General features: G+C 50.4%; 1 protein-coding gene across 2 annotated transcripts in view; it reads right to left on the bottom strand.

Annotated features, from left to right (window-relative positions):
- Nucleotides 1–27988, bottom strand: part of MTR (5-methyltetrahydrofolate-homocysteine methyltransferase) — a 188203-nt gene that overhangs the window by 22882 nt on the left and 137333 nt on the right. For both annotated transcript variants that reach the window (XM_075339442.1, XM_075339443.1), the window contains 5 exons: nucleotides 23760–23827; nucleotides 21478–21598; nucleotides 21200–21281; nucleotides 19544–19642; nucleotides 17279–17354 (listed from right to left, as the gene is read on the bottom strand). In XM_075339442.1, coding sequence (XP_075195557.1) covers nucleotides 17279–17354; nucleotides 19544–19642; nucleotides 21200–21281; nucleotides 21478–21598; nucleotides 23760–23827 — 446 coding nt within the window. The remainder of the gene's footprint in view (nucleotides 1–17278; nucleotides 17355–19543; nucleotides 19643–21199; nucleotides 21282–21477; nucleotides 21599–23759; nucleotides 23828–27988) is intronic.

The following is a 27988-nucleotide window of genomic DNA, read 5'->3' as shown; positions in this document are numbered from 1 at the left end:
ACCTGTGGTTAGCACAAAAAGAGAGGTGCACCGCCTGAGCGCAGCGGTGCGAGACACATAGATCCGGAAAGCACGCACCAGATCTAGAGTATGCAGCTTTTTCAAAGCGATGAACAGGGGCCGGACAGAAGGAAGGTAAGGTAATGTCCTGGTTAAGGTGGAAGGGAGAGACCACCTTAGGAAGAAAGTCCGGAGTCGGACGGAGAACCACCTTGTCTTGATGAAAAACTAAAAAAGGTGACTCCGAGGAGAGCGCAGCCAAATCAGAGACTCTCCTAAGAGAAGTTATGGCAACCAGAAAGGCCACTTTCTGAGAAAGACGATACAAAGAAACCTCCCTAAGGGGCTCTAAAGGGGGTTTCTGCAATACCGTGAGGACCAAGTTAAGGTCCCAGGGATCCAAGGGCCGCCGATAAGGCGGAATGATGTGAGACGCGCCTTGCATGAAGGTGCGGACTCTGAGCCAGCCGAGCGAGACGTCGCTGGAACAGAACTGACAGAGCCGAGACTTGTCCCTTGAGAGAGTTGAGGGACAGTCCTAGCTGCAGACCGGACTGTAGAAAAGACAGAAGGGTCGGCAAAGAGAATGGCCAAGGAGGATGGCCGGTAGAGCGACACCAGGACAGGAAAATTTTCCAAGTCCTGTGATAGATCTTAGCGGAGGAAGACTTACGGGCCCGAGTCATAGTGGAGATGACTTCAGGAGGAATACCAGAAGCCGTCAAAATCCAGGACTCAAGAGCCACGCCGTCAATTTGAGGGCCGCAGAATTCGGGCGGAAAAACGGACCTTGCGAGAGTAGGTCTGGACGGTCCGGGAGATGCCACGGCATCTCTACGGACAGTTGAAGCAGGTCCGGATACCAAGCTCGCCTGGGCCAGTCCAGTGCAATGAGGATGACTCGACGGCCCTCCATTCTGATCTTGCGCAGGACTCTGGGCAAGAGAGCTAGAGGGGGAAACACGTAGGACAGACGAAACTGGGACCAGTCTTGAACCAGAGCGTCCGCGGCGAAGGCCTGAGGATCGTGGGAGCGAGCCACGTAAACAGGAACTTTGTTGTTGTGACAGGATGCCATTAGGTCCACGTCCGGAGTGCCCCATTTGCGGCAGATTGACTGAAACACTGCCGGGTGCAGGGACCACTCGCCACCGTCCACGCTTTGACGGCTGAGATAATCTGCCTCCCAGTTTTCCACGCCTGGGATGTGGACTGCGGATATGGTGGACTTGGAGTCCTCCGCCCATTGAAGGATGCGTTGTACCTCCATCATTGCCAGGCGGCTGCGTGTCCCGCCTTTGTGATTGATGTAGGCAACCGCTGTCGCGTTGTCTGACTGGACTCGAATGTGCCTGCTCGCCAACAGGTGGTGAAATGCTAGGAGAGCTAGAAGCACGGCTCTGGTTTCCAGCACATTGATTGAAAGGGCTGACTCGGGCGGAGTCCAAGTGCCCTGCGCTCTGTGGTGGAGACATACCGCTCCCCAGCCGGATAGACTGGCATCCGTTTTGAGAATCACCCAGGATGGGGCCAGGAAAGAGCGCCCTTGGGACAGGGAGAGGGGCCGAAGCCACCACTGAAGAGAGCTCCTGGTCCGTGGCGACAGAGCCACTAACCTGTGTAAGGAGGAAGGCCACTTGTCCCAACAGCGGAGAATGTCCAGCTGCAGGGGGCGCAGATGGAACTGGGCAAAGGGAACAGCCTCCATGGACGCCACCATTTGACCCAGCACCTGCATCAGACGCCTGAGGGTATAACGGCGGGGCCTCAGCAGAGAGCGCACCGATAGCTGGAGTGACTGGTGTTTGATTAAGGGCAACTTCACAAGTGCCGGCAAAGTCTCGAACTGCATCCCTAGGTACGTGAGACTCTGGGTCGGAGTCAGAGTGGATTTGGGAAGATTAACAAGCCACCCGAATTGGGCTAGAGTGGCGAGAGTGAGCGAGACACTCCGCTGACAGTCTGCGCTGGATGGAGCCTTGACTAGAAGGTCGTCCAGGTAAGGGAGCACTGCCAACCTCTGGAGGTGCAGAACCGCAATCACTGCTGCCATGACCTTGGTGAATACCCGAGGGGCCGTGGCTAACCCGAAGGGGAGAGCCACGAATTGGAAATGATCCTCTCCTACTGCAAAACGTAACCAACGCTGGTGTGAAACTGCAATTGGCACATGTAGATAGGCATCTCTGATGTCGATGGACGCCAGGAAATCCCCTTGGGTCATTGAGGCAATGACTGATCGCAGAGACTCCATGCGAAAGTGCCGCACCCGAGCATGCTTGTTGAGAAGCTTGAGATCCAGGATGGGCCGGAAGGTACCGTCCTTTTTGGGAACTAGGAAGAGGTTTGAGTAAAAACCTCTGAACCGTTCCCGAGCGGGAACTGGTACAATTACTCCGTTTGCCTGCAAGGATGCCACGGCCTGTGAGAAGGCGGCGGCCTTGGAGCAGGGGGGAGTTGAGAGAAAAAATCTGTTTGGCGGGCTGGAAGAGAATTCTATCCTGTAGCCGTGAGATATGATATCTCTCACCCACTGATCGGAGACTTGTTTTAACCAAGCGTCACCAAAGTGGGAGAGCCTGCCACCGACTAAGGACGTTGCTGGAGCGGGCAGAGAGTCACAAGGAGGCTGCCTTAGTGGCAGAACCTCCTGCGGTCTTCTGCGGACGCGCTTTTGGGCGCCAGTTGGATTTCTGGTCCTTAGCTGAGTTAGCGGACGAGGCGGAGGGCTTAGAGGATGACCAGTTGGAGGAACGAAAGGAACGAAACCTCGACTGATTCCAAAATCTGGCAGCGATATGTATATGGGCGCCGCCATGACAGTCACTTACCCCGCCCCCACCGGAAGTCACGTGACATGATCACGTGACTTTCGTCGGTTGCCATGGTAGCACAGGGTCATGTGAAGACGCCTGTAGCTAACATGACTCACTTCCTCTCAATGCCGGAATACAGCCGGCATTGAAAGTGAAGCAGCAAGTCTGCAGTTCTCAGCTCTGTAGCTGAGATCTGCAGATAGTGCAAAGCGATCGGATTGCTGATCGCTATAGCCCCCTAGGGGGACTAGTAAAATAAAAAATAAAGTAAAAAAAAAAGTTTTAAAAAATTAAAAAAAATAAAAAAACCTAAAAGTTCAAATCACCCCCCTTTCACCCCATTGAAAATTAAAGGGTTAAACAAAATAAAAAATACACACATACCGTATTTTTCGCTTTATAACACGCACTGGATTTTAAGACACACCCCAAACTTAGACATAAAAAGAAGGGAATTTTGTTTACTTACCGTAAATTCCTTTTCTTCTAGCTCCAATTGGGAGACCCAGACAATTGGGTGTATAGCTATGCCTCCGGAGGCCACACAAAGTATTACACTAAAAGTGTAAAGCCCCTCCCCTTCTGCCTATACACCCCCCGTGCTCACGGGCTCCTCAGTTTTGGTGCAAAAGCAAGAAGGAGGAAAAAATTATAATTGGTTTAAAGTAAATTCAATCCGAAGGAATATCGGAGAACTGAAACCATTCAACATGAACAACATGTGTACACAAAAAACAGGGGCGGGTGCTGGGTCTCCCAATTGGAGCTAGAAGAAAAGGAATTTACGGTAAGTAAACAAAATTCCCTTCTTCTTTGTCGCTCTATTGGGAGACCCAGACAATTGGGACGTCCAAAAGCAGTCCCTGGGTGGGTAAATAATACCTCATAATAGAGCCGCAACCGGCTCCGTCCTACAGGTGGGCAACCGCCGCCTGAAGGACTCGCCTACCTAGGCTGGCATCTGCCGAAGCATAGGTATGCACCTGATAGTGTTTCGTGAAAGTGTGCAGGCTCGACCAGGTAGCCGCCTGACACACCTGCTGAGCCGTAGCCTGGTGCCGCAAAGCCCAGGACGCTCCCACGGCCATGGTAGAATGGGCCTTCAGCCCTGAGGGAACCGGAAGCCCGGAGGAACGATAAGCCTCGAGAATTGGTTCCTTGATCCACCGAGCCAGGGTTGATTTGGAAGCTTGTGTCCCTTTACGCTGGCCAGCGACAAGGACAAAGAGTGCATCCGAGCGGCGCAGGGGCGCCGTACGAGAAATGTAGAATCTGAGTGCTCTCACCAGATCTAACAAGTGCAAATCCTTTTCACATTGGTGAACTGGATGAGGACAAAAAGAGGGTAAGGAGATATCCTGATTGAGATGAAAGGGGGATACCACCTTAGGGAGAAAGTCCGGAACCGGACGCAGAACCACCTTGTCCTGGTGAAACACCAGGAAGGGGGCTTTGCATGACAGCGCTGCTAGCTCAGACACTCTCCGAAGCGAAGTGACAGCTACGAGGAAAACCACCTTCTGCGAAAGGCGTGAGAGAGAAATATCCCTCATTGGCTCGAACGGTGGTCTCTGAAGAACCATCAGTACCCTGTTCAGATCCCAGGGTTCTAACGGACGCTTGTAAGGAGGTACGATGTGACAAACCCCCTGCAGGAACGTGCGTACCTGTGGAAGTCTGGCTAGGCGCTTCTGAAAAAAGACAGAGCGCAGAGACTTGTCCCTTAAGGGAGCCTAGTGACAAACCCTTTTCTAATCCGGATTGAAGGAAGGACAGAAGAGTGGGCAAGGTAAACGGCCAGGGAGAAACACCCTGAGTAGAGCACCACGACAGGAATATTTTCCACGTCCTGTGGTAGATCTTGGCGGACGTTGGTTTCCTAGCCTGTCTCATGGTGGCAATGACCTCTTGAGGTAATCCTGAAGACGCTAGGATCCAGGACTCAATGGCCACACAGTCAGGTTCAGGGCCGCAGAATTCAGATGGAAAAACGGCCCTTGAGACAGCAAGTCTGGTCGGTCTGGTAGTGCCCACGGTTGGCCGACCGTGAGATGCCACAGATCCGGGTACCACGACCTCCTCGGCCAGTCTGGAGCGACGAGGATGGCGCGGCGGCAGTCGGCCCTGATCTTGCGTAACACTCTGGGCAACAGTGCCAGAGGAGGGAACACATAAGGGAGATGAAACTGCGACCAATCCTGAACTAAGGCGTCTGCCGCCAGAGCTCTGTGATCTTGAGACCGTGCCATGAACGTCGGTACCTTGTTGTTGTGCCGGGACGCCATTAGGTCGACGTCCGGCATGCCCCAGCGGCGACAGATCTCCTGAAACACGTCCGGGTGAAGGGACCATTCCCCTGCGTCCATGCCCTGGCGACTGAGAAAGTCTGCTTCCCAGTTTTCTACGCCCGGGATGTGAACTGCGGATATGGTGGAGGCTGTGGCTTCCACCCACAGCAGAATCCGCCGAACTTCCTGGAAGGCTTGCCGACTGCGTGTCCCGCCTTGGTGGTTGATGTATGCCACCGCTGTGGAGTTGTCCGACTGAATTCGGATCTGTTTGCCTTCCAGCCACGGCTGGAACGCCTTTAGGGCAAGATACACTGCCCTTATCTCCAGAACATTGATCTGAAGGGAAGACTCTGTCTGAGTCCAAGTCCCCTGAGCCCTGTGGTGGAGAAAGACCGCTCCCCACCCTGACAGGCTCGCGTCCGTCGTGACCACAGCCCAGGATGGGGGCAGGAAGGATTTCCCCTTCGACAGAGAAGTGGGAAGAAGCCACCACTGAAGGGAAGCTTTGGCTGCCAGAGAAAGGGAGACGTTCCTGTCGAGGGACGTCGACTTCCTGTCCCATTTGCGGAGAATGTCCCATTGAAGTGGGCGCAGATGAAACTGCGCAAAAGGAACTGCCTCCATTGCTGCCACCATCTTCCCTAGGAAGTGCATGAGGCGCCTCAGGGGGTGTGACTGACCATGAAGGAGAGACTGCACCCCTGTCTGTAGTGAACGCTGTTTGTTCAGCGGAAGCTTCACTATCGCTGAGAGAGTATGAAACTCCATGCCAAGATATGTCAGTGATTGGGCCGGTGTCAGATTTGACTTTGGAAAATTGATGATCCACCCGAAACTCTGGAGAGTTTCCAGAGCAATGTTCAGGCTGTGTTGGCATGCCCCTTGAGAGGGTGCCTTGACAAGGAGATCGTCTAAGTAAGGGATCACCGAGTGTCCCTGAGAGTGTAGGATTGCCACCACTGTTGCCATGACCTTGGTGAAGACCCGTGGGGCTGTCGCCAGGCCAAAAGGTAGTGCTACGAACTGAAGGCGTTCGTCCCCTATGGCGAAGCGCAGGAAGCGCTGATGCTCTGGCGCAATCGGTACGTGGAGATAAGCATCTTTGATGTCTATTGATGCCAGGAAATCTCCTTGGGACATTGAGGCGATGACGGAGCGGAGCGATTCCATCCGGAACCGCCTGGTTTTCACATGCTTGTTGAGCAGCTTTAGGTCCAGAACGGGACGGAAGGATCCGTCCTTTTTTGGCACCACGAACAAGTTGGAGTAAAAACCGTGACCCCGTTGCTGAAGAGGAACCGGGATCACCACTCCTTCCGCCTTCAGGGTGGCCACCGCCTGCGTAAGAGTCTCGGCTCTGTCGGGGGGTGGAGATGTTCTGAAGAAACGAGTCGGAGGACGAGAGTTGAACTCTATCCTGTAACCGTGAGATAGAATGTCTCTCACCCATCGGTCTTTTACTTGTGGCAGCCAGGCGTCGCAAAAGTGGGAGAGCCTGCCACCGACCGAGGATGCGGTTTGAGGAGGCCGAAAGTCATGAGGAGGCCGCTTTGGGAGCGGTGCCTTCGGCGGTCTTTTTAGGACGTGACTTAGACCGCCATGCATCGGAGTTCCTCTGATCTTTCTGAGGCCTTTTGGACGAGGAAAATTGAGATCTGCCCGCGGTCCGAAAGGACCGAAACCTCGATTGTACTTTCCGTGGTTGAGGTCTGTTTGGTTTTGACTGGGGTAAGGATGAATCCTTTCCCTTGGATTGTTTAATGATTTAATCGCTCACCAAACAAGCGGTCGCCAGCCAATGGCAAACCGGTTAAGAACTTTTTGGAAGCAGAGTCTGCCTTCCATTCACGTAGCCACATGGCCCTGCGGAGTACCACCGAGTTGGCGGATGCCACCGCCGTACGGCTGGCAGAGTCCAGGATAGCATTAATGGCGTAGGACGCAAACGCCGACGCCTGATTGGTTAAGGACACCACTTGCGGGACAGATGTACGTGTTACTGCATGAATCTGCGCCTGACAAGCTGAGATAGCTTGGAGCGCCCATACAGCAGCGAATGCTGGAGCAAAAGACGCGCCTATAGCTTCATAGATGGATTTCAACCATAGTTCCATCTGTCTGTCAGTGGCATCTTTGAGTGAAGCCCCATCTTCCACTGCAACTATGGATCTAGCCGCCAGTCTGGAGATTGGAGGATCCACCTTAGGACACTGAGTCCAGCCCTTGACAACCTCGGGGGGGAAGGGATAACGTGTGTCCTTAAGGCGCTTGGAAAAACGCTTGTCTGGACAGTCTCGGTTTTTTCTGGATTGCGTCTCTGAAGTCAGAGTGATCCAGAAACATATTTAATGTACGCTTTGGAAACCTGAAACGGAATTTCTCCTGAGAAGCAGACTCCTCAATTGGAGGAGCTGGGGGAGAAATATCCAACACCTGATTGATGGTCGCTATAAGGTCATTCACTACTGCGTCACCTTCAGGTGTATCTAGGTTGAGAGCGGCTTCAGGATCAGAATCCTGATCTGATACCTCCGCTTCATCCTCCAGAGAGTCCCCCTGCTGGGACCCTGAACAGTGTGATGAAGTGGAGGGAATTTCCCAGCGACCCCGCTTGGGCGGCCTGGGACTGCAGTCAGTGTCAGAGACCTCACCCTGGGACCTATGGTTTACCCCCGGGGCACTTTGCCGTTCCAATTGAGGGGGACCAGGGGTCAAGGATTGGATAGAGCCCGGGGCCTGAATCCCCGGTCTGGACTGCAAAGCTTCCAGTATTTTAGCAGACCATTTATCCATAGTCTCAGACAGTTTGTCAGCAAAGGCTGCAAACTCCGTCCCTGTCACCTGGACAGTGGTAGCAGGTGGATCCACCTGGGCCACCTGTAGCAGAGGCTCCGGCTGAGTAAGTGCTACAGGGGCCGAGCATTGCACACAATGAGGGTCAGTGGAACCTGCCGGTAGTACAGCTGTACATGAGGTACAGGTTGCAAAATACGCCTGTGCTGTGGCACCCTTGCTTTTTGCAGATGACATGTTGTCTCCTCTGAGAACAACCAGGAGGGTATATAGCCAAGAATCAACAGAGCGACCGTACAGTGCAATGTATAGCCTATAAGCCTATATATATATATATACACTTCGGTACTCAGTGGGGCCAGCACCACAGGTGCTGCTTACCGACCGCTCAGAGCGGTTGTGTGGTCACCAAATTCCCTGCCTGGGTCTCCCTGTTGTCTCTCCTCTCCAGCGTCTGAATCGCTGACAGGAATGGCTGCCGGCGTTCTGTGAGGAGGAGGAGACCGTGGGCGTGCCCAAGAAAAGTGCGGGAACCCAGTGCCCCACTGTACTGAGTGAGGAGGGAGGAGGATACTAATGTATGCTCCAGCCCTCCGCTGACGATCCGTGCAGCGTCCCGCCCCTCCCCTGACTGGCAGGCCTGTGGGCGGGAATAAACGACACTAGGCCGCAGAAGCCGGGGACTAAAGTTATAAGCGCGGCCGGCAATAAGCGCGGCCGCGCGTAGTCCCCCGGCGCACTAACACCTCCAGCAGTGCTGGAAAGTGTCTGGCACAAGCGCCCCATGTCCGGCGCACTAACACACCCAGCCGAGCTGGAAAATGTCTGGCCCAAGCGCTCCATGTCCGGCGCACTAACACACCCAGCAGTGCTGGAAAGTGACTGGCACAAGCGCCCCATGTCCGGCGCACTAACACACCCAGCCGAGCTGGAAAGTGTCTGGCACAAGCGCTCCATGTCCGGCGCACTAACACACCCAGCAGAGCTGGAAAGTGTCTGGCACAAGCGCTCCATGTCCGGCGCACTAACACACCCATCAGAGCTGGAAAGTGTCTGGCACAAGCGCTCCATGCCCGGCGCACTAACACACCCAGCAGTGCTGTAATGTGTATGGCACCAGCGCAATGCGCGGTCCCCACGGGGACACAGAGTATCTCATAGTAGCAGGGCCTTGTCCCTGACGATACCCAGCTCCTATCCAGCAGATTCCCAGGGGCTGCGGAGGGAGCACGGTCCCAGTGCCTGGAGACCGATCCGGGTCCCACTTCGCCCAGAGCCCATTAAGGGATGGGGAAGGAAAACAGCATGTGGCTCCTGCCTGTGTACCCGCAATGGGTACCTCAACCTTAACAACACCGCCGACAAAGTGGGGTGAGAAGGGAGCATGCTGGGGGCCCTGTTATGGGCCCTCTTTTCTTCCATCCGACCTAGTCAGCAGCTGCTGCTGACCAAGCTGTGGAGCTATGCGTGGATGTCTGCCTCCTTCGCAAAAAGCATAAAAACTGAGGAGCCCGTGAGCACGGGGGGTGTATAGGCAGAAGGGGAGGGGCTTTACAGTTTTAGTGTAATACTTTGTGTGGCCTCCGGAGGCATAGCTATACACCCAATTGTCTGGGTCTCCCAATGGAGCGACAAAGAAAAGGTAAAAAAAAGAAAAATGGGGTCCGTCTTATAATCCGGTGTTCTCTTACCGGAGGTAAGGAGCCGGGGTGGCAGGAGCCGGGTGATCCGTGGTGGCAGGAGCCGCGGGGCCCGTGGTGGCGGCAGCAGCAGCGGCGACGGTGGGTGAGTCATGCAGCAGGCCGCTGCAGTGAGTGTCCCAGTGTCCGCGGTCCCGGTTCAAATAATGGCGCCTGCGCAGATGGAGCTCTCATCCAAGGGCTCCATCTGCGCACGCTGCCATCATTTGAAACTGGGACCGCGGACAAACTGGGTAAGTTGCTGCACAGCCGCCCGCCCCGCACGCACAGAGTGGCAGCCCACCCTGTGTGCAAGCAGCCAGGTACCTGTGCTTGCGTGCGGGCGGCAGCCATCTGCCGCCCGCACACAGCACGCAGCCGCTGCCCGCACACAGCACCCAGCCGCTGGCCACTGCCCGCACACAGCTGCCGCCCGCACACAGCCGCAGCCCGCACACAGCACCCGGCCGCCACCCGCACACAGCCGCCGCCCGCACACAGCACCCGGCCGCCGGCCGCACACAGCACCCGGCCGCCGGCCGCACACAGCACCCGGCCGCCTGCCGCACACAGCACCCGGCCGCCGCTCGCACACAGCACCCGGCCGCCGCTCGCCCACAGCACCCGGCCGCCGCTCGCCCACAGCACCCGGCCGCCGCTCGCCCACAGCACCCGGCCGCCACTCGCACACAGCACCCGGCCGCAGCCCGCACACAGCACCCGACAGCCGCCCGCACACAGCCACTGGTACCCGGCTGCCACCGCACGCAAGCACAGGTACCCGGCCGCTTGCACGCAGCCACAGGCACCCGGCCGCCCGATCACCGCACAGACAGGACCCCCAGGTACCGCTATATTCGCTTTACAAGACGCACCCCCCATTTTCCTCTCAAATTTTTGGGAGGAAAAGTGCGTCCTATAAAGCGAAAAATACGGTATTTGGTATTGCCACGTTCAGAAATGCCCGATCTATCAAAATATAAAATCAATGAATCTGATCAGTAAACGGCATAGCGGTAAAAAAAATTCCAAACGCCAAAATTACGTTTTTTGCTCGCCGCAAATTTTGCGCAAAATGCAATAACAGGCGATCAAAACGTAGCATCTGCGCAAAAATAGTACCGTTAAAAACGTCAGGTCGAGACGCAAAAAATAAGCCATCACTGAGCCTCAGATCCTGAAAAATGAGAACGCTACGGGTTTTGGAAAATGGCGCAAAACGTGCGCCACGTTTTTTGGACAAGCTTGTGAATTTTTTTTAACCCCTTAGATACAAGTAAACCTATACATGATTGATGTCTACAAACTCGCACCGACCTGAGGCATCACATAGATACCTCAGTTTTACCATATAGTGAACACAGTGAATAAAATATCCCAAAAACTATTGTACGATCACACTTTTTTTGCAATTTTTCCGCACTTGGAATTTTTTTGCCGTTTTCCAGTACACTATATGGTAAAACTTATGGTTTCATTTAAAAGTACAACTCGCCCCGCAAAAAACAAGCCCTCATATGGCAAGATTGATGGAAAAAAGAGAATTTTGTTTACTTACCGTAAATTCTTTTTCTTATAGTTCCGACATGGGAGATCCAGACCATGGGTGTATAGCTTCTGCCTCCGGAGGACACACAAAGTACTACACTAAAAGTGTAGCTCCTCCCTCCGAGCATATACACCCCCTGGATGACAAATCTAACCAGTTTAGTGCAAAAGCTGAAGGAGGACATCCACCCATAAGTAGAGATAGGGTAAAACCCGGAATAACCGTAACCTCTGTCTACAACAACAGCCGGTGAAAACACACGGAACAAGAACTGCCAACAGGCAACAGGGAGGGTGCTGGGTCTCCCATGTCGGAACTATAAGAAAAAGAATTTACGGTAAGTAAACAAAATTCTCTTTTTCTTCATCGTTCCTTATGGGAGACCCAGACCATGGGACGTCTCAAAGCAGTCCATGGGTGGGAAATAAACAGAAACTGAGAAGTAGGCAAAACCTAACTTCACAAATGGGCGACAGCCGCCTGAAGGATGCGTCTGCCCAAGCTCGCATCTGCCGAAGCATGAGCATGCACTTGGTAGTGCTTCGAAAAGGTGTGCAGACTAGACCAAGTGGCAGCCTGACAAACCTGCTGAGCCGTAGCCTGGTGCCTGAAAGCCCAAGAGGCACCGACAGCTCTGGTCGAGTGCGCCTTAATCCCCGGCGGGGGAGGCCCCTGAGAACATTGGTAGGCATCAGATATGGCCGACCTAATCCAACGAGCTAGAGTCGGTTTAGAAGCTGAGAGACCCTTGCGCTGACCTGTGGTTAGCACAAAAAGAGAGGTGCACCGCCTGAGAGCGGCGGTGCGAGACACATAGATCCGGAGCGCCCGCACCAGATCTAAAGTATGCAACGCTTTCTCAAAGCGATGCACAGGGGCCGGACAAAGGGAAGGCAATGAAATGTCCTGGTTAAGGTGGAAAGGAAACACCACCTTAGGGAGAAAGTCCGGAGTCGGACGGAGAACCACCTTGTCTTGGTGAAAAACCAAAAAGGGTGACTCCGAAGAGAGCGCAGCCAAATCAGAGACTCTCCTGAGAGAAGTTATGGCCACCAGAAAGACCACTTTCTGTGAAAGTCGAAACAAAGAAACCTCCCTAAGAGGCTCAAAGGGGGGTTTCTGTAAGGCCGTGAGGACCAGATTAAGGTCCCAGGGATCCAAAGGTCGCCGGTAAGGAGGAATGATGTGAGATGCGCCCTGCATGAAGGTGCGCACCTGAGCCAGTCGGCCGATACGCCGCTGGAACAACACTGACAGAGCCGAGACCTGTCCCTTGAGGGAATTGAGGGATAGTCCTAGCTGCAGACCGGACTGTAGAAAGGACAGGATGGTCGGCAAGGAAAACGGCCAAGGAGCATGGCCGGAAGAGCGACACCAGGACAGGAAAATTCTCCAAGTCCTGTGGTAAATCCTGGCCGAGGAAGACTTCCGAGCCTGAGTCATAGTGGAGATGACCTCGGAAGGAATGCCTGAAGCCGTCAGGATCCAGGACTCAAGAGCCACGCCGTCAATCTGAGAGCCGCAGAATTCTGGCGGAAAAACGGACCTTGAGAGAGAAGGTCTGGGCGGTCCGGGAGATGCCACGGCACCTCTCCGGACAGATGGAGCAGGTCTGGGTACCAAGCTCGCCTGGGCCAGTCTGAAGCAATGAGGATGACCCGACGGCCCTCCATTCTGATCTTGCGCAGGACTCTGGGCAAGAGAGCTAGAGGGGGAAACACGTAGGCCAGACGGAACTGGGACCAATCCTGAACCAGTGCGTCCGATGCCAAGGCCTGAGGATCGTGGGAGCGAGCCACGTAAACCGGGACCTTGTTGTTGTGCCGGGATGCCATTAGATCCACTTCCGGAGTGCCCCACTTGCGGCAGATTGACCGGAACACTGCCGGATGCAGGGCCCACTCGCCGCTGTTCACGGTTTGACGGCTGAGATAATCTGCCTCCCAGTTTTCTACGCCTGGAATGTGGACTGCGGATATGGTGGACTTGGAGTCCTCCGTCCACTGAAGGATGCGTTGAACCTCCAACATCGCCAGGCGGCTGCGAGTCCCGCCCTGGTGATTGATGTAGGCAACTGCTGTCGCGTTGTCCGACTGGACTCAAATGTGCTTGCCCGCCAACAGGTGGTGAAAGGCTACGAGAGCTAGAAGCACAGCTCTGATTTCCAGCACATTGATCGAGAGGGCTGATTCGGACGGAGTCCAAGTGCCCTGTGCTCGGTGGTGGAGAAATACTGCTCCCCAGCCGGAGAGACTGGCGTCCGTGGTGAGGATCACTCAGGACGGAGACAGGAAGGAGCGTCCCTGAGACAGAGAGAGGGGCCGAAGCCACCACTGAAGAGAGCTCCTGGTCTGTGGCGACAGAGCCACTAGCCTGTGCAAGGAAGAGGTCCGCTTGTTCCACAAGCGGAGAATGTCCAGCTGCAGAGCACACAGATGGAACTGGGCAAAGGGAACCGCTTCCATTGACGCCACCATCTGACCCAGCACCTGCATGAGGTGCCTGATGGAATGACGGCGGGGCTTCAATAGAGAACGCACCGCCAGCTGAAGGGACTGCTGTTTGACTAAGGGCAGCTTCACAAGTGCCGGCAGAGTCTCGAATTGCATCCCTAGGTACGTAAGTTTCTGGGTCGGGGTCAGAGTGGACTTGGGCAGATTGACAAGCCACCCGAATTGAACAAGCGTGGCGAGAGTGAGCGAGACACTCCGCTGACAGTCTGCACTGAACGAAGCCTTGACTAGAAGGTCGTCCAGGTAAGGAATCACTGCCAACCCCTGGAGGTGCAGAACCGCAACCACTGCTGCCATGACCTTGGTGAATACACGAGGGGCCATGGCTAACCCGAAGGGGAGAGCCACGAATTGGAAATGTTCCTCTCCGATTGCAAAACATAGCCAACGCTGGTGTGAAACTGCAATTGGCACATGCAAATAGGCATCTCTGATGTCGATGGATGCTAGAAAATCTCCTTGGGTCATTGAGGCAATGACCGATCGCAGAGACTCCATGCGAAAATGCCGCACCTGAACATGCTTTTTGAGAAGCTTGAGATCCAGGATGGGCCGGAAGGAACCGTCCTTCTTGGGGACTAGGAAGAGGTTTGAGTAGAAACCTCTGAACCGTTCCCGGGCGGGAACCGGAACAATTACTCCGTTGGCCTGCAAGGATGCCACGGCCTGAGAGAAGGCGGTAGCTTTGGAGCAGGGGGGAGTGGACAGAAAAAAATCTGTTTTCGATCCTTGGCTGAGTTAGTGGACAAGGCTGAGGGCTTAGAGGATGACCAGTTAGAGGAACGAAAGGAACGAAACCTCGACTGGTTCCTGCCCTGGACAGATTTCCTGGTTTTAGTTTGTGGCAAGGAAGTACTCTTCCCGCCAGTAGCTTCCTTAATAATTTCATCCAGTTGTTCACCGAACAGCCGGGACCCAGCAAAGGGGAGCCCAGCAAGGTACTTCTTGGAAGAAGCGTCTGCTTTCCACTCTCGAAGCCACAAGATCCTGCGGATCGCGAGGGAATTAGCGGAAGCCACCGCCGTGCGGTGAGAAGCCTCCAAAATGGCAGACATGGCATAGGATGAAAAAGCCGAAGCCTGGGAAGTTAAGGCAACCATTTCGGGCATAGAGTCCCTGGCGAGGGAATGTATCTCTGCCAGAGAAGCAGAGACTGCCTTAAGAGCCCACACTGCTGAAAAATACGGGGAGAACGAGGCCCCTGCCGCCTCATATACAGATTTGGCCAGAAGGTCAACCTGGCGGTCAGTGGGATCTTTAAGTGAGTTCCCATCGGCCACCGATACAACTGTCCGGGCTGAGATTCTAGACACCAGAGGATCTACCTTTGGTGAATGAGCCCACTCCTTGACCACCTCAGGTGGAAAGGGAAAACGGTCATCAGAACTACGCTTTGGGAAGCGTTTGTCAGGACAGGCCCTGGGCTTGGTCACAGTGGCCTGAAAACTGGAGTGGTTAAAAAACATACTCCTTGCTCTCTTAGGTGAGGTAAACTGGTGTTTTTCTACCAGAGAAGCTTGTTCCTCTGACACTGGTGGATTGAGGTCCAGTACGGAATTAATGGACGCAATCAAGTCACTAACATCCGCATCACCCTCAGATAGATCAATGGGGTACATAGAGGTAGCGTCCGAGCCCACAGTAAAGGCATCCTCCTCGCCCTGTAATTCAGCTCGTGAATCAGAGCCGTGGGACGAGGAAGGAGAAGAGTCCCTGCGTCTCCGTTTAGGAGGACGGGGTCCGGGAACAGATAAAAAATCCTCTGTGAGCTCTGCAGAGCGAGTCGGAGCAGCAGAGGCGCCCTGAGAAGGGGGCTGATGCATGGTCAGCAGAGTCCGGGACAGCTGTCCCATGGAGTCGGCAAATGACTGGGAGATAGCTTTAGAAAACGATGCTACCCAAGCCGGGGGTTCAGCCACCGGGGCTGGAGCAGCCGGAGGGACCTCTGGGGAGGCTCCAGGCTGAGACACCACCATGTTAGAGCAGGCATCACAATGTGGATAGGTGCTCGGTTCAGGCAGTATGAGCTGACATGCAGTGCATATAGAGTAAAGCCTTGCTCCAAGTGAGAGACATGCTGCTGAGGTGGAGGCTCTGCAGTAAAGAATACACTCCTTCAGAATGACCCCCAGAGAGTGTATAATAAAGTCCACAAAAAGAGGTTGTGGCTTACCAGACCGCTTTTGTGTGTCCTCCGGTTCCACAGCTTGGACCCCCAGACAGATGCAGTAGCTGCAGCAGCCGGCGCCGATCAGTGTGTGAACGCTGATAAAATGGCGCTGGAGTGAGGAGGGGGGGCGGAGTTAGGTCCAAGAGCGGGAACCGGAGGGCCAAGGGGATATACAGGGGAGGGAAACATCTCCTCAGAGAGGAGTGTCCTCCCCTCTGCTGAACGGCCGGTGGGCGGCGCCGCACTGTTCCCCTGCATGACTGACATGCAGGGGCACTGAAAACGAAACAAGGCCGCATCTGAAGCCGGGGCCTAGATTTTTCCATGCGGCCGACGAGCAGGCACCCTCGGCGCGGTTCTCAGGAAAAAAACAGAGAACCGGCCGGAAATCACAGCATAGTGAAATAACACACTCTCCCCACAATAAATGTACAAGGGACCCCTGAATAACGTCTCAATACTTAGCTTATGAGACGCAGGGCCAGGTCCCTGGGGGGTGAGCGCTCCGTCCGGCAGGATCCTGAAAGGGCTGCGGATGGAGACCGGTCTCCTGCAAAGCAGTGAGAACCGTGATGGCTCCCACTTCAAGCCAGAGCCTCAGGGGATGGTGAAGGAGTGCGGCATGTGAAGGCTCCAGCCTTGTAAAATCAACCTTAACAGCACCGCCGACACAGTGGGGTGAGAAGGGACATGCCGGGAGTCCAGATTGGACCCGCTTTTCTTCCAAATCTTTGAAATCAAAAATCAGATGAGAATGCATGTGTGTGTGTGACCTCCTGAACACAAAGCATTGAACTGGTTAGATTTGTCATCCAGGGGGTGTATATGCTCGGAGGGAGGAGCTACACTTTTAGTGTAGTACTTTGTGTGTCCTCCGGAGGCAGAAGCTATACACCCATGGTCTGGGTCTCCCATAAGGAACGATGAAGAAAATAAAAAAGTTACGCCTCTCGGAAGAAGGGGAGCAAAAAACAAACGCAAAAACGGAAAGTGCTCGGGGGCTGAAGGGGTTAATAGTAACACGTTACTATAAGTAAAGTGGCTTTGATATTCTCCTCATATGAGTTCACATACAATGTAAAGCCATTAATGACAATCCTAACCATTACACTGGTGATCTCACATGTAATCAGACCTTTAAAATGACACTTGTCATGCTGTGCAATCAATGGCCATTATTGGGGGCAAACTGATCATTAGATTTGTGGGAAAATATTTAGTATAATTTGCTTTTTATTACTTGAAACCGTTGCATATTGTGGTATTAGGAGTCAAGGGGGCAGTCCTAATTAGTCGAAGTACGTAGAAGTATGCATACAGGGATAGCGATCAATTGCAAATTCTGCAAACACATCTTAACTCTGTGGATTTTACTTTTACTAAATATGAGAAAACCCAAAATATTTAATAGTATAATCATATTCTAATAATGTTTTAACTTTGGGTTAGAAAATGTGGCAATCTCACCTGGAACTGGATGAGAATGCCAGTCAATATGGAACCCTTTTTCTCGTGCCTGCTGTAGAGATAGATATCTTCTTTCCTAGAATGTGATGAAAAAAAAAGATTAAATGGCTAAATACTGAAGAAAGAGAAGAAAGAACCAAAGCAGGTGATACCCAATGTAAATAGGTAAATATAAATAAATACCAGGGAATCACAAAGAAAAAAAAGGACCAAATAGATAAATTGTAAAATACACCAATAATGTATTAATAAAAGCCACTCTTTGGTGAAACATACGTTGAGGTTGTCCGCCCTGCTCATGGTAGCCTGATTTCTTTCTGCTGCTTGATAATGTCTTAAGGTACTGTTTATTATAGTTAAGGCTATGTGCCCACGTGTGCGCTCTGCACCGCAGCTAAAAGGTGCGCTTCAGAGCGCAGCTGAACAGCTGCGTTCTGAAGCGCATGGTGCCTGCAGAGAACGTGCGCTCTGCATGCTGCCTCTCCCTATAGACAGCATGCAAACCGCACGGAAGAAGTGACATGTCACTTCTTAGAACGCGCGCTTCAGGCAGCCGCCGAAGCGCTGCGCTCTAATACGCCACGTGGGCACGGCTCCTGCACAATCTCCATAGATTGTGCAGGGGACGCAGGAAGCATGCAGTTACGCTGCGGTGCAGATCGCAGCGTAACTGCATGTAAACACGCAACGTGGGCACATAGCCTTAGGGTGGCGGTCTCTGGAGAAAGCACTTTGGGGTTACTCAAGCGGTTGCTGTATGATTTAAACACCTCTCCTTCAGCCATCAATAATACTGACTCCATGGTACTTATACAGCAGACTACACTGCCACCTTTATGTCCATCTAGGTACTGCGTGTTTCTGGGCTTGATAGTTTTGTTTTCTATTTTGCCACCACTGTGCAACTTGTTCACTTTTTGTATTAATAAATTATTGGTATATTTTACAATTTATCTTTTTGGTCCTTTTTTTCTTTGTGATTCCCTTGTATTTATTTATATTTACCCATTTACATTGGGTCTCACCTGCTTTAGTTCTATGTTTAGTCTTTGGACCTCTTCCTTTTGGAAAGATTTGTAGGTTTAAATAAATGGCTAAATACTACTAGAGGAGACAAAAGGGGAGTAAGTGCCCATGCAGAACCTACATAAGCACCTGGATCAAATGGAAATCCAGTTTATTTCACCATTTGTCGAGTGCCACGTTATTTCTTCTGTACATGATTGGTTTGACTAGTCTGTTAGTGAATGCAGAGCACAACCATTATTCAGGTTCTTATCCTATTCGCTCTAGAACCTGCATAAGTGAGAAGACACTTGAAGAGTAGAGCCAATAACATGTCTCTTTTTTTGTAAAATAAGACTTAAATGATGGTGTTCCTGGATGTAATAAATTGGTGAACGCTAAGACAAGCAAGTCATCCTTGGCAGATAAACTTGAAAAAGGAAAGACTTTGAACGTAGAGTAAAAAAGATTTTGGGTACCCACCGTAAAATCTCTTTCTCTGAACCTTCATGGGGGGGACACAGGAAACCATGGGTGTATGGTGCTGCTGCCACTAGGAGGCTGACACTATGCAAAAAATTAACTCCTCCTCAGCAGGGTATACACACGAACTGGAGCCCAGCTAATCAGTTACTGAGAAAGCAGTAGGAGAAGTAACATTAGGAAATACCAATCAATTGTTCAATGTTAGAAACCAATAAGGGCGGGTGCTGTGCCCCCCCCAATGGGGGCACACTAGATAAAACAGAGTAGCTTGTGCTAGTCGGTGGGTGTATCCTGCTGAGGAGTTAGTTTTCTTGCATAGTGTCAGCCTCCTAGCTGCAGCAGCAATACACCCATGGTTTCCTGTGTCCCTCAATGAAGCGATAGAGAAAACTAATTTACACAAAGCTACCACCCAAAAAGAAACTAACCCACACATTTACTCTAAATCATGGATATGGATCCCTACCTCTATTACCACTATGGAAGAAAATATTTCTACCCTAGAACAGCAAGAAAAGGAGGTGCTACCAAAGTTAGTAACTTTATCTGTTCACTTCCATTGAATTTGCAGGGAAGTTTTCACCTGTACACGCTTTGTCTGTTGTGTAAAACCTGAGGCACGTCTTTATCCCAGTGTGCAAAGTTATAGTAGTTCTTTCTAGACAATTGCATTACTGATGTACTGTATATTCACAGCACCCAAAATAGAGTTTAGAGAATGAACAGCAGCACTAGATATTTTTTTAAAAAAAAGGTTTGAGTCACAGTCCATACCTTTAAAGAGTCATAGTGATCTTGGCGAATATCTTCATATTCTTCTGCTATTTCTTCTACAAATTCTTCCTTTGCATTCTCATCAAGCAGCTGGGAGCACTGAGTAAAAGAAATGGGAACATTCACTAGATCGTTAATTAACAGCAATATTCACATTTATAGTGGAGTAGATTTACATTGGAATTAGCCAAAGCCTGGCCATATTATACCTCTTAGTACTAAATATTTTGTACCAGTATTAGTGTTAAAAAGGGACAACTGCGAAACACCAGGAATTTATAAAACTATGACCATCAATGCAAACTGTACAGATACAGGTATACAGTGTGTCCACCCATATCCCGTCCACCGCCATTAACTTGAGAACGGCAGCAGCTATAGGCATAGAAGTGGCGTCTATGTATAGTAAAGTAGCCATGCGCTACGCAATAAAACCACCTATAGCGCCACCTGGTAGAAAACAACGGAGTTAGCATTTTTATCTCGAAAAAGGAACGAGATAGAGAAAAACAGTGAATTACAAAGTTGTAGGGCATCATAAATTCAATACGAATCGACACCTTGCATACAAAAATGCTATGATTAGAACGTGTAAAACTCACAAGGCTTTGGACGTGAAGCGATACCTCATGGAGACCTTCCTACAAGTCATTTGGTATGCTGGCTGCGTGGAGTGGCCTCCACGCTCACCTGACCTGACCCCATTGGACTTCTTTCTGTGAAGTCACATCAAACTGCAGGTGTATGCAACCCCTCCACCAACATTGCAGGACATACAACGACGTATCACAGATGCTTGTGCAAACGTGTCACCTACCATATTGCATAATGTGCATCAAGATACAGTATGCTGTCCAGAGTCCAGATATGCATTGCAGCTGACGGTGGCCACTTTGAGCATCAAAGTTAAATGAGCGCCATACGCGTGACCAGCATTCAATGTTTTGGGGGTGGGGGGGAGGGGTGTCATGGGTTTCATATCATAGCATTTCTGTATGCAAGGTGTCGATTCGTAATGAATTGATGATGCCCTACAACTTTGTATTTCACTTTTTTTCCGCTCTCGTTCCATTTGAGATAAAAAATGCTAACTCTGTTGTTTTCCACCAGGTGGCGCTATAGGTGGTTTCATTGCGTAGCGCATGGCTACTTTACTATACCTAGACACCACTTCTATGCCTATAGCTGCCGCTGTTCTCAAGTTAATGGCGGTGGACAAGATATGGGTGGACACACTGTATAGGATATTAATAGGCCCAAATATACATATCCAAAAGGGTTTAAAAATATGACCCCAAGAAATGAGCAGACTATGGCATATCTAATTCACTTTTGGTTATTCAAGTCATATTTATGTATTTTTGCTGTAGTACATGGGACAATTTGACACATCACCCAACACATAATTACAGCATACACAAGTAGATAAGCTACAAGGCTGCTAGATCTACACATGAATTAAAGGCGAGCCAACATTAGTGAAATACAGCTACTCAACACTTTTATAATTCTGAAAGATGAAACAAGTTCACAAGGACCCAAAACAAGATAGAAAGAAAATAAAACAATAAATACTAAGAAAACCCCATAAAAACAAAAAACAGTAAGCTAATGTCTGTGTGTGTAATCTTAATACACATAAAAGAAGGAACTTACCACCACAACACTTTGAGACGCATCCAAACAGTGGATCACTGGGGCACTGTAACGTGGAGCTATTTTCACAGCAGTGTGTGTCCTGCAAAGTTATAGCAATACACATAAAAAGCAGTTACATGAAAGGCACATAGAAATAAAATATGTATTTGATACACAGAGATTATTACACAGAAAAGGCCAAAAAGTGCAGAGCCACAGCTACATATTATTTTACGTATCAATGTTCATTATAGTTCCAAGCCTAACCAATAAGGAAAAAAAAAAAAAAGATATACCGGGACGTAGTGGCTCCCCCAATCAAAAGTGGAAGATTAATCGAGAGCCGTTCCATTTCTTTGGCAACAAATATCATTTCATCCAGGGAAGGGGTGATAAGGCCGGACAAACCAATAATATCTGCAGGAGACAAAGAATAATTACTATACAACGGACGCTAAGGACCTGTGCAGAACTATACGTCACCGGTGGTTCAATGTATAAAGAAAGGAAGTGTAGAGCAATTTTCATAGTGTTCTCATGAATCTTACGTACTGGACTAGCTTGAAGTAAATCTCTACCTTTCAGCCCAATTTTTAAGTCCTAAATTCTGATAATGTTTTTATAGTAGTTTTAACTATTATCTACTTGATATCAAGCTCCAAATATCCTGCAAAGACTGAAATTTAAATGATGACATTCAGGTTGCTCTAGACACCAGCAGGAGAAACTTTGTAGCTTACTACATACTATTAGATGACCATTAAAAAGGTTGTCCAACGCTCAAGAAGCTAAACTGACATCATGCCGATGCAGATCCGGTAGGAGTGCCCCTTCAGTCCTCCCAACCAACCTTTACAAGCGTCGAACACATGACCGCTACAGCCAAATAAGTGCAATTAGCTAACAGCTGTTTATAAATAAAGGTACCTTCACACATAGCGAGATCGCTGCTGAGTCACAGATTCTGTGATGCAACAACGACCTCGGCAGCGATCTCGCTACGTTTGACACATAGCAGCGACAAGGCCCCTGCTGTGAGATCGCTGGTCGTGTCGGAATGGCCTGAACTATTTTTTTTTTTTATCGTCGAGGTCCTGCTGGGCAGGATGCATCCATGTGTTTGAAGTCTTACCAAGGACCTCATTGACAACTCAGAGCTCAGACACGTACGACCGAGATCGTGATACAGGTAGCTGTATCGTTGCTGCGTCGTTGGGAAGATCTGACCGTTTGACACCTCACCAGCGATCCTTATCAGGTTGTATTGTTTTCGGGATCACTGGAAAGTCATTAAATGTGACAGGGGCTTAAGTTGTAGCATCGACATTGAATCCATAGGGAGACGAAGAGATCAGCATTGTTTTTTTTTTATAAACAATTTTCAAAATGTTGGATAACCCATATAAAAGTCAAAGTATGAAATACAAGGTCCCTTAAGCCTGCTTTACACGTTGCAATTTCGCACACGATATAGTATCGTGACGTTCAATTTGTTGAACGGGCCGCACAAACGATTAACCCCCGTCACACATACTTACCCGTCCATACGACCTCGATGTGGGCGGCGAACGTCCACTTCCTGGAGTGGGAGGGACGTTCGGCGTTACATCGACGTCACGCGGCAGCCGGCCAATAGATGCGGAGGCGCGGAGCTGAGTGGGAGGTAAACATCCCGCCCACCTCCTTCCTTCCGCATTACTGGCCGGGAGCCACAGGACACAGGTAAGATCTGTTCATCGTTCCCGGGGTGTCACACACTGCGATGTGTGCTACCCCGGGTACGATGAACAATCTGACGTTCAATCCATGAGGAATGAACGACGTGCGTGCGATGAACGTTTTAACGTTCAATCGCAATCGCACGTAGCTGTTACACACTACAATGTACCTTACGATGCCGGATGTGCGTCACTAACGACGTGACCCCGCCGACACATCGTAAGATACATTGCAGTGTGTAAAGCTGGCTTTAGAGATCGCTAATGGCCTATATGAAGATTTGGAGCTAAGACCACAATAAAGATTAATTAGCACATTACTTAAAAGGGAATCTGTCATCAGGTTTTGCTAGCTCATTTGAGAGCAGCATGATGTAGGCAAAGAGATCCTGAATCCAAAGAGGTATCACTTAGAAGTTAGAACAATGCATTACTTAGAACGGCTGCATCCAGTAATCTGACACAATCAAAATTATTAGATTTAGCCATGTAACAGAGCTGTGAGAGCTGTCCCGACCACAGGAGGCTCTCTATAGAGATTGTATATTGATAGTAAGGTGTCAATCAGATTAGGGGGCATGCCAGACTACTGTGGGTGTGACATTGTAATCTGAAGCACTGAGAGGTCCTGCTGCATAAACAGTTCCCTTTAAACTTTGGAATTACTTGGAATAAAAAAAGAACATGGCATTCCAGTGTGAGTCAAAGAGCACAGACACATTTTAGAAAAGAACACTTCAAGCTTATTTACATAAAACCCCACATTTCTCCCAGCTAAATGTCATATGTACTTTTTTAATTTAATACAACAAACTGTGTGAAACTACAAAAAAAAGTAAGCCCAACAGTGTTTTACTTACCAGCCTTGTTTTCAATGGCTGATTTCAGAATTTTATCACATGGAGTCATGACACCGAGGTCAATAACCCTGGAAGTGTAAAAACCTGATCATAATTTACAATAGAATAGCTAACTATCTCAACTTTTTTCATGGCTACACTACCAACATCTCTGATCTTGAATGCACAGGTATATCATTGCTGATGCATGTATTAGAGAACAACTAAATATATGGAATAGAGGGGTTAAAAAATCTATAATGCATATCAAAGAATTAGTACATTTTTATTTTACATACAGGTTATTACATTATGTTGGTTTAAAACCAATTTGTCAGTAATATCAATCCCCAAAGCCACCTGCATGGCCAAGCAGGTCTTTGAAGGCTAGAGCCATTGACACCTTTATATCATCTATCTGTTGTTCCATTGCCCACATCCAGCCTCTTTAGCTTGATTGGTAGCTCCCCATTTGTGTGACTTCAGTCACCAGACAAGGAAATCAGACAGTGGGCTATTAATCAAGCTGAAGAGCCTGCTGCTGGGCAATGAGTCAACCACAAGAGGTAGAGGTTTGGAAGTGCTCTATCTTGCCCAGAGCACTTACTGCTTCATTTGCATTTGAATTGAAAAGCATATCACTTGACAATACAGCAACAGATAAAAAACATGAAAGTCTTCAGGAATTTACTTTCAAGTTCAGCAGGCTCATGAATATGGTTAGGGGGGGATGGATGATCTTCTAGACAGATTACCTTTAAAGGAGATTCTACGGAACACAATTGCTATTTTATAAGAGAGTTCCCCTAATAATAAGTTGATGGATCACAGACCGTCCCACTGCTGTGGGGGAACTTGGTAACTAATGTTAAATTCCCCTATACACCCACAACAAAAACTGAGGTGCAAAAGAGTTTATCACCAAATTTTCAAACATTTTAGTTAAGGAGAATTTTTCAGTAGTATAAAGAGTTTTAATATCAAAGAGCAAAAAAAAAGAGTCTTTAAATTTGCTATAAGCAAGAAAGGTACCCAAACAAGCAATTATTTTAAATAATTAGAACATTTATTAAAGTGATATGCTTTAGGGTATAACAAACATACAAAAATATAGGACAGGAAGGAGGAGTGCTGAAGGGGAAAGAACCCCACGTGTCCCGGAGAGATGGAGAGAAAAATGGATTTTTGTGTACTCACCGTAAAATCGTTTTCTCTTAGCCATCATTGGGGGACACAGGACCATGGGTGTTATTGCTGCCTATCCATAGGAGGACACTAAGTAGATGCAAAAGCATAGCTCCTCCTCTGCAGTATACACCCCCTGGCCTGGCCAGGCAACCTCAGTTTTAGTACACAAGCAGTAGGAGAAAAAAAAACAGTAAAAACTTCTCAACAGAGGAACATGAGAAAAGAAGAGTCATAACCAATTAAGGTACTGAGAGAACCAAGGCCCAGCAGGGCAATAGGGTGGGTGCTGTGTCCCCCAATGATGGCTAAGAGAAAACGATTTTACGGTGAGTACACAAAAATCCGTTTTTCTCTGACGCCTCATTGGGGGACACAGGACCATGGGACGTCCTAAAGCAGTCCATGGGTGGGAAAAATAAAAACAAGACCGCGCAACCCAAGGACTAGGAACCAGTCCCAGACAGCCTGGAGCACCTACTGAGAGAGGTGCTGTACTGCCATTTGCAGAATTTTCCTACCCAGATTTGCCTCAGCTGAAACCTGGGTATGGACTCTGTAATGCTTTGAAAAGGTATGTAGGCTAGACCAGGTCGCGGCCTTACACACCTGTTCCGCTGAAGCCTGATGCCGAATGGCCCACGAAGCACCAACTGCTCACGTGGAATGAGCCCGCAGCTCACTAGGAATGGGCTTGAGTTGCAAGCGGTAGACTTCCTGGATCACACAGCGAATCCAGCGAGCCAGAGTCGCCTTTGAAGCTGCCTGTCCCTTCTTAGGCCCCTCAGGAATAACGAACAAAGAGTCCGTTTTCCTAAAGGGGGCTGTCCTGGATATGTAATATCTGAGAGCTTTGACGAGGTCTAACGAATGCAGAGACCTCTCCACCCTATGAACTGGGTGTGGACAAAATGAACGCAGAACAATGTCCTCGTTCAAATGAAACGAGGTAAGAACCTTTGGAAGGAAATCCGGAAGGGGGCGCAAAACCACCTTGTCCTGGTGAAAGATCAGAAAAGGCTTGCGGCAAGAGAGTGCTTCTAGCTCCAAAACAAGTCTGATGGACGTATTTGCCACCAGGAATGTTACCTTCCAGGACAGAAGAGCAAGGGAGGATTCCTTGAGGGGTTCAAAGGGAGACCTCTGGAGACCGTCCAGAATGAGGTTGAGGTCCCATGGGTCCAGCGGCCGTTTGTACGGGGAAACGCCCTGGAGGAAGGTCTTGACTTGCGGTTTTTGAGCCAGGCGGCATTGGTAGAAGATTGAGAGCGCTGAGACCTGCCCTTTAAGGGAACTGAGAGCCAACCCCGCTTGCAAGCCAGACTGTAGAAGTCGAGAATTCTGGGGATGGCCAGAGGCATAGGCTGGACGTTAGTTTCCCTGCACCACGAAAGGAAGATTTTCCACGTACGGTGGTAAATGCGGGATGAAGCAGGCTTTGGGGCGCTGATCATGGTGGAAATAACCGCGGGGGAGAATCCCGCTCTTGTTAATACCCAGGTCTCAATGGCCCTGCCGTCAGCTTCAGGGCTCTGAAGTTCTGATGTACTAATTCGGCGTACCAGGCGTGCCTGGGCCAGTCCGGTGCTATCAGTATCACCAGGACTCCCTCTGCCTTGATCTTCCTGATTACCCGCGGCAGCAGAGGTAGAGGTGGAAATATGTAAGGCAGGCGGAAGTGGTGCCAGGAGCAGACTAGAGCATCCGCGCCGATGGACTGCGGGTCGCGTGACCTGGCTATGAACGTGGGTACCTTTGCATTCAACCTTGAGGCCATTAGGTACACATCTGGTGTGCCCCAGCGAGTGCAGATGTGTAGAAACACATCTGGGTGGAGAGACCATTCTCTGGCGGCCAGGCCTTGGCGACTTAGAAAGTCTGCTGCCCAGTTCTCTACCCCCGGTATGTGTACCGCTGATATCACTGACCCCGTCAATTCGGCCCAGCTGAGGATCTTGTGGGCCTCGAGATAAGCCGCTTTGCTGCGAGTGCCCCCCTGCCGATTGATATAGGTTACAGCTGTTGCATTGTCCGATTGGACTCGAATCTGACGACCCGCTAGTAGAGGGCAGAACGCTCTGAGCGCGAGGAAGATCACGCGAAGTTCCAGGATGTTTATGGGTAGGAAAGACTCCTGGGGCGTCCAACGTCCTTGAGCAGTGTGGTGCCAGTACACTGCTCTCCAGCCTAGGAGGCTGGCGTCCGTGGTCAGGACCAGCCAGTTCACTGGGAGAAAAGTTCTCCCCTTCGATAGGGATGAGGACCAAAGCCACCAGCGGAGTGCGTACCTGACTGAAGGCGTCAGGTGAAGATGTCTGTCCGGGGAGAAGGGGCTCTTGTCCCAGGACGCTTGAAGGGCTAGCTGCAGTGGGCGGAGGTGCAGTTGAGCAAAGGGTACTGCTTCCATAGCCGCCACCATCCTGCCGAGCACTTTCATGCTGAATCGAATGGAGCGAGACGGAGGACGTAGAAGGCAGCGTACCGGTCGTTGAAGAGTGATCACCTTGTCCTGAGGGAGAAGGATCAAGCCCCGACGGGTGTCCAGGGACATGCCCAGGAAGGTGATGGATCGTGATGGGATCGGGGATGATTTGTCCAGATTCACTAGCCACCCTAAGCGGGATAGGGTGTCCACAGTGATCTGTATGCTGGTTGAGCAGTCGCGGAAGGAGGGGGCCTTGATGAGGAGGTCGTCCAAGTAAGGGAGAACGACTACTCCCCTGGCGTGAAGGACGCTCATGGCGGCCGCCATGACTTTGGTGAAGACCCTTGGTGCGGTGGCAAGGCCGAAGGGTAGAGCTACGAATTGAAAGTGGGAGTCCTAAATTGCGAAGCGGAGGAACTTTTGGTGATCTGGGGCGATGGGTATGTGCAGGTACGCGTCCTTGATGTCTATGGAGGCGAGGCATTCCCCTTCGACCATGGATGCAATAATGGACCTTAGGGACTCCATTCTGAATCTCCGTACGTGCACGTTTGTTCAGGTGTTTGAGGTCCAGGATGGGTTGAACTGACCCATCCTTTTTGGGGACCACAAAGAGGTTGGAATAAAAAGCCCCGAACTT

Source organism: Anomaloglossus baeobatrachus, chromosome 3, assembly GCF_048569485.1.
Source record: "Anomaloglossus baeobatrachus isolate aAnoBae1 chromosome 3, aAnoBae1.hap1, whole genome shotgun sequence".
In the NCBI taxonomy this organism is placed as follows: Eukaryota; Metazoa; Chordata; class Amphibia; order Anura; family Aromobatidae; genus Anomaloglossus; species Anomaloglossus baeobatrachus.
The sequence above is the reverse complement of the archived record's forward strand: the minus strand, read 5'-3'. Positions and strand labels throughout refer to the sequence as shown.